This window comes from Tachysurus fulvidraco, chromosome 23, assembly GCF_022655615.1.
Source record: "Tachysurus fulvidraco isolate hzauxx_2018 chromosome 23, HZAU_PFXX_2.0, whole genome shotgun sequence".
Classification (NCBI taxonomy): Eukaryota; Metazoa; Chordata; class Actinopteri; order Siluriformes; family Bagridae; genus Tachysurus; species Tachysurus fulvidraco.
In genome coordinates this window covers 8,536,875-8,544,298 of record NC_062540.1, presented here as the reverse complement: position 1 = coordinate 8,544,298, position 7,424 = coordinate 8,536,875, and the positions used below count along the sequence as shown (strand labels likewise).

At 34.0% G+C, this 7,424-nt stretch overlaps 1 protein-coding gene across 1 annotated transcript in view; it reads left to right on the top strand.

The window, feature by feature from the left end:
- si:ch211-220i18.4 (SRSF protein kinase 3) overlaps positions 1-7,219 on the top strand; it is a 10,276-nt gene extending 3,057 nt beyond the window's left edge. The window contains exons 5-12 of the mRNA XM_027144863.2: positions 1-30; positions 199-305; positions 2,470-2,593; positions 2,688-2,734; positions 2,931-3,038; positions 5,194-5,263; positions 5,331-5,423; positions 6,426-7,219. The exon at positions 1-30 is cut by the window's left edge and continues 58 nt beyond it. Coding sequence (XP_027000664.2) covers positions 1-30; positions 199-305; positions 2,470-2,593; positions 2,688-2,734; positions 2,931-3,038; positions 5,194-5,263; positions 5,331-5,423; positions 6,426-6,610 — 764 coding nt within the window. The 3' untranslated portion in view covers positions 6,611-7,219. The remainder of the gene's footprint in view (positions 31-198; positions 306-2,469; positions 2,594-2,687; positions 2,735-2,930; positions 3,039-5,193; positions 5,264-5,330; positions 5,424-6,425) is intronic.
- Positions 7,220-7,424: the final 205 nt, after the last annotated feature.

Genomic DNA, 7,424 nt, shown 5'->3' with positions numbered 1-7,424 from the left:
AGTTCAAAATAGTTGGTGTTAATGGCATCCGTATCCTTTTTTTTAAACCCACAACAATCCTCTTTTATATAGAATTACAAGTTAAATGACTGATTTCTCCTTTAACGGCATCAGAGAGTAAACATGAACTTATATTCCAGTTAAATAATTTTGCAGCTCAAATGTGAAATGAAGTGTTTTCCGAATTGACTTACTTAGATGTGTGTCTGGTGCTGGAGTTGCTGGGTCCAGATCTGCGCTGTTGGCAGGTGTGTTTTGGCAAACCTGGCCTCTCACTAGCATGTGTCAGAAGAATAATCACTCAGGTGAGTCATACTGAGAATGTAACACGTAATACAACATTTTGTCACCAATATCAAAAACATAATATAGATGTGAGCAACAACTATCAGGGCATTTTTAAGAGCATATGTGTAAAATTATGTGCTATTTAGTGTGTAAGCATTTAAATTGGAGATGGAAAAAGACATACCGAGGTATAACATACTGAGTTTTGTAACAATACTCCAACATGTTTATAAAATACAGCTCAAAATGGCCAACACAGTAAAAAAAATCAGCAAACACATATCTCACACATACAGGTATCTCATGACCCATACATAGCACTGTCACAGGCCTGTTCATGTGCCCTCAGGTCATGGCTGTTATAAGACACACAGCTTGCTGTCAATACACCAAAATGTTGCAGAGATATAACCTCACATTCATTTTTAATTGTTAATGCATTAAATGTGAACGGTTTTGGTTAATTTCTTTTTTATTAACTTTTGATCTTCATTTTCTGATGTTGAGCTGAGAAAAATTAAGTGAAGTTTTGACAAACAAAATTTAAAAAAAAAAAAAAAAAAAGACTTCTAAAAAAACATTACAAATGTACAAAAGTTATACAAGGCTTTTACTGAGTATATGTACAAAAATGTAACTTCTCTGACAAATGGTTCAAAATGACATCTATTTTTATAAATGTTTTTGTTTTGATCACTATAGCACAATCAAGGTGAGATGTGTTGGTGAAGTATAAATATCCCTCTAACAGCCAAGTCACAAGGCCTTACAGTTTGGTCTGCATGATCAGATCACGATTAAACGGAGATATCTTCGTGGATAAAAACTCAGACCCAAATGCGGGTTAACTAAAAACACGATTTATTAAATAAAACATAACACAAAAACATAACAAAAAACTCAGAAACAAGACTAAGACCACAAAGATAATACAGTGACAAGGATTCCTTATCAAATATAAATAGTGAGACAAATAGACACATGAGGAACAGGTGTGCAGACGCGGGATGGAATAAAGACTAGGGCAGAGCAGACACGTGAACATGGAAGGTAAACAAAATAATCTCATGGCACAAGAGACAACTGCCAGAACAGGTAAAAAGTTGGAACAAGCCAAAGTCAACCCTACCTGACATTTTTCTTAAAAGAAAGCTCTATTTCTATTTTGATATTTTTCAGCACTCAACAACCAGTTAACATTCACCTAAAGTTAGCTCATAGACAACGGAGTATCTGCAATGTTTACACCACACTGTGTTCCTTATTCTAAAGAGATTATATGGGTACTTATTGCACACTAATCAATCTGACTAGCTCAAACTAACCTTGCAACAGGATTACATCTCAGCCATCATGTGTAGAGAAGCAGGTGATTAATGTGAATTCTAAATATTTAGCATCATACAGTGGTGTGAAAAAGTGTTCCCCCCTTCCTGATTTTATCAAACACATTTAAATAATAGTCAAAGATAAAACTAGTAAACACAACATGCAGTTTTTAAATGAAGGTTTTTATTATTAAGGGAAAACAAAATCCAAACCTACATGGTCCTGTGTGAAAAAGTGCTTGCCCCCTAAACCTACTGTTGGTATGATGATCTTTTTCTGAAATGCAGTGTTACTTTTACACCAGATTTAATGGGACACACACCTTCCAAAAAGTTCTACTTTTCTATCAGTCTACAGAATATTTTCCCAAAAGTCTTGGTGATCATCAAGATTTTTTCTGGCAAACATTTTTTCACACAGGGCCATGTGAGTTTGGATTTTGTTTTCCCTTAATAATAAAAACCTTCATTTAAAAACTGCATGTTGTGTTTACTTGTGTTATCTTTGAATAATATTTAAATTTGTTTGATGATCTGAAACATTAAAGTGTGACAAACATGCAAAAAAATAAAAAAATCAGTAAGGGGCCAACACTTTTTCACACTGCTGTATGTAGTCATCATCGAGGTGTGTCATAGCACATTAAACATACACAACAAATTCAAACTTTTGATTAGCTAAAAAATAGGGAAATTTTCTAGTTAATTTTTTTTTTCAGGATATTGAAGCTATTTGTCCATTGAACAACTGAAGGTTGTTGTTTTTTTAACCAGACGATAAATTAGCACATGGGGCTAATTCATTCAGTATCAGAAGCTCACACCAAGCCTCTTTACCTCAATTTATTTCCAGGTGCTTGAGGGTCTTGACTATCTGCACACACACTGTAAGATCATCCATGCAGATATTAAGCCTGAGAATGTTCTGCTTTGTCTTGGGCAGCAGCCTCTGGCACATGAAACACACATAAATCCTGGTAAGAAAAACAATGTCATAAATCATCCACTGAATTAATGCATTTAATGAGGAAACTTTATCCTTTGTCTTTCCTGCTCTTTACACAAACCTAGAGAACATTTCTGTGAAAATCACAGACCTGAGCAGCTCCTGCTGGGTGGTAAGTGTAAGGCCTTATATTTTCTGTGTAGGACAAGACTGCATTCCAATGTTCCATTCATTCATTCATTCATTTTCTACTGCTTAGCTGAACTATTGTCTGGTCACGGTGAGCCTAATCTTGTCGATTAAAAAAAAATGGAAGGACAACTTTTGATCCAACATACAATGAAATAAAATGTATCTGCATGTTCCAGTACAAACACTTCTGTGAGGAAATCCAGACCCAGCAGTATCGTTCTCTAGAAGTTCTGCTAGGTTCTGAATACGGGCCTCCTGCTGATATCTGGAGTGTAGCCTGCATGGTAAGTAATGAGTTCATTTTCATCTGCTGATTGTTTTATTAATGTTTTGTCCACAGTCTTCATTGTCCTTAGCATCTATGCACTGAGGTTCAAGTCTGGCAATTCAGACAGTATGTCCCAATATGTTTTGGGATATATGACAAAAGCAGATTTTAATCAACTAAGATACATTAAGATCATAATCATACTCCATCACAGTAAAGTTTAAATGAAATGATCAGTAACACTATTGCATGGTGATGTGTTAATTCTAAGGTCACATCCTGGGTTTACATATAACTTCCATGATAATTTTCTCCATGTACCTGAAAAATAAATCAGTAATTGTGGCAGTAAGACATTGCTAGTTCAATAATGGTACCATGTTGTGCTTTTCTTTCAAATTGCTACTAAAAACTGAGCTAAATAATGTTGTCCATACAGGTGTATATCTTTAAAATATATTCTGCTTATGTTATTGTTTTATAATTAAATTACTAAAAAAATAAATAAGATTATATCCGGAAGTGTTTTATATATATATATATACATATATGTATATATGTATATATATATATATATATATATATATATATATATATATATATATATATATATATATATATCTATATAAAATTTTTTTTTTTTTGACAAAAGTTTTTATTGGTAGTTGACACAAGAGAGAAACTGAGTTGCAGTTGCAGGTTTCTGTTTTTTGTTTTAATGACAAAAAGCAATGAATCCAGATCGATAGGCAAAAATAACAAGTCAATATAAAAGGCACAGGTCATGCGATCAACAAAACACTTGCAGACAAGAGCAAATTGAGGAAAAAAAACAAAAGCCATATCAAAAAACAAAGATAATGGCCAGATAAACACTTTGCCAATATCAGCGAGTATGTGAGGAACTTTAAAGGTGATTTTGAGTGAATGTGAAATTGGGTGATCAGATGAAGGTGATCATTAAGCCGGTGATTGTAGGCTACAGTGAATCTTTAAAACTGGACTTTGGAATTGTAAAGCCTGTGATGACATGACAGTAATACAGTAAGACTTTTTGGAAAGGTAAAATGTGATATTAGATTTCCCAGCCCTATCTGGGAATATATACAGCCCTATGGTAGCTGCTGTTCATAATATTAGCAAGAACTAGAAGTGTGCATTTGATCAGATGTACTAGAGCACATACAAGAGTTATACTGGGTGAATTATGTGTATGCCTGACTAAAGAGATATAAAAGTGCTCAATAGATTGGGATTGTTTGGTTATTTTCTAAGAGTTTGCTCAGGTTCTCTGTCCTAGCAGTTTTTAGAACCTGTCTATAGCTGGACATACTGTCCTTGTATGCAATTCTAAAAACCTCTGGAACCTTTTCTCCACTTACTCTCGAGGTTCTCTCAAGGGCTTAAATATTTCATGGTGCAGGGGTTTTGTCTCTAAACTTCTTTAATCGGGTGGGGCAACAGTGTCTAATGTACTAGTGAACTTTGTGGCTATGCTGTTAGTCATTTCATCTAGATCATTGGCATTTAGTGGTATTGTAAGAACTTGAGACAGATCAGGCAAATTATTTGTGAAACTGTCTTTAGCGGTCGGAATAATAGTTCTACCAATTCGATAACGTGGTGAGACACGATTAATCTGTTCTACAGGTACTGTGTACAGTATGAGGTAATGGTCTGTGATATCACTTTGAGGTATAATATCTATATCAGTGACATCTACTCTGTGTGATATTCTTAAATCTAGCATATGATTAAGACAATAAGTTGGTCTAGTCATGTTTTGTTTAAGACCAAATGAGTCCTAAATCATTGTTTGTATTGTCAATATGAATGTTAAAATCTCCCACAAACAACGTTTTATTAAATTAACCAATAGGTCTGAAATTACATATTACATTAACTGCTAACTGCAAGATTGTTTAAATCTGTGGTTCTTAACCTTTATTCAAGGGCAAATCACTTTTATAATGACAATGCCCCCCAACCACCCCATAACTCCTCACCACCTGAATGGATCCTAAGATTATTAAACTTAGCTGGACATAACCTTCTGGACGTAATCTTATTTTACATAGACAACTCATTTTTCTTATGTCCTGTATTGTGATCATTTATAACATGCCAATTTTCCAAATGCAAACGAATGATTTTCTTTATTCACCCAATAGGCTTTTGAACTTGCCACTGGTGACCCTTTATTTGAGCCCAAAACTGGAAGGAATTTCTCTTTGGAAGAAGGTAGGCAGTGCTGCTACATAAAATACATGAGAAAAACAAAAAAAACTAAGCAATATTTACATTTCAGACCATCTAGCACATATTATTGAGCTCCTGGGAACAATCCCTGCATCAGTGGCTCTGTCTGGAAAATATTTTACAAAGTACTTCAGCAGCAGTGGTAAGTAGGAAGCAATGACTACAAATCATATTATTTACATTAGAGTGAATATAGAGTCACTAATAGATTAGGTATTTTCATGATTAACTTTTTACTGTTTTGTATAATGTACATGATTAAATTACAAAGGACAGTACAAGAAGGAAATGATGCTTTTTTTTCAGATAATTGAAATCCTTTTTTTGTCTTTACACAAAAAAAGGAATTGTTGAAATATCAAAATTTGATCAGTTGACCCACATTTGTTTTTTATTTTTTTTTATCTGGCTGGTTATTGGTTTGTGTTTCTGGACATCACCGTCATAGTGTGGAACATAATGTCCTGATATGTCACTGACATCTTCATCCACAGATTCAGGCTCATTATCATTAGAGCGGTAATCTGCAGAAAGCAAAAAGTGAGAATTTGTCATACCTACTGTATCTTAGTCTGTAAATATTAGTCGATAGTAAACAAAACCATTGACTGTGTTCATAATTATGCACCTTAACTTTTGCTTTAGCATGAACAAAAGTGGCATAACTGCACAATGCTGCTCCAAGGCAATGTAAAAACACAGATATAGAATATAAATTAAAACAAAATATATTTTTAAACAAACACTTATTTACATATTGATGCACATGCAGATATTTCTTCCTGTAAATTTATTTCATTTAATTAAAAAGTGATCTTTATCTTACCTGGCACTGTGTGTAACTGTGTGTGTAAAAAAAGGATAAGGTTAAAAATTACACAGCAAACATTCAACCCATGATGGTAATTGAGTATTTCTCTTTTATGTAAAGACAATATACTTCTTTAAATCTTTTGCCACCTCACTGGTTTTGACATAATGCCTTGCAAAATGTTCCAATATTGCTTTATAAAGTACTGTAAGCAGTGCATGCCTTAGGGCACATGGTATATACCCTTCAAAAAAAGTGTTGTCTATTTGCAAATGTATCACAAAAAACTATAATTTTCTCCCATTTTCTTGGCCCTTATACATGCTGACAAAGGCAACCTGCAAAGAATTCCTACCCTTCGCCCATGGGGGTTGTTTGAAGTCCTGATAGAGAAATATAATTTCCTTCTTCAAGAGGCAACTCTCTTCTCTGACCTTCTGCTTCGAATGCTGGACTTCCTGCCAGAGCGGAGGATGACAGCAGCTCAGTGCCTCAAACACCCATGGCTTAAGTTGTGACCTTACATTTTGACCTTCTCTTAAGATGCTTGAGCTTTTAGATGTTGTGTGGATACTTTTTCACACTGCAAGGTTTGGTGTTTAAAATTCCTTCACTTACAATCTTTATATAATGACTATTTAGACAGTGAAGTTTTTGTATTCTGGTGCAGGGAACAAGGACTATTAAAATAAATGACAGAATGTCTGCTCGATTATGAGCATTATAGGAAACTTTTTATGCACAGTCAAGAATAAACAACCATATATAAAGGTTTTAGTTTTAAAAGATGCTGCAATTGTTTTGCAATCAATGACTGCTATTTTTAATAAAGTGAAAAAATGAATTTCAATAAAGTCATGCTAAAAAACAAACAAAACAAAAATACTATCATGAAGCTCATATTGTCACAACACAGCAAGCCACAAGCTCCACATCACAATCCACAGACTCCATTTCACAGCATGCATGTACTACATGGCCACCATGGACTAAATACAACATTATGTTGCACTATTATAAACTGTTATAGAAATGACATTATTTACATTTACATTATTTACTGTCCAGTGTCACCCAAATGAGGATGGGTTCCCTTCTGTGTCTGGTTCTTCTCAAGGTTTCTGCCTCATTTCATCTCAGGGAGTTTTTCCTTGCCGCCATCACCTCTGGCTTGCTAATTAGGTATAGGGATAGATATATAGTACTTTAAATTTTAAATTAATATGTATTCATTTATTTGTTTTATTCTTATTATTATATTTATTTCTTTTTTCTCTTCTATTTCTATACTTCTGTAAAGCTTCTTTAAGACAATGTGAATTGTTAACAGCG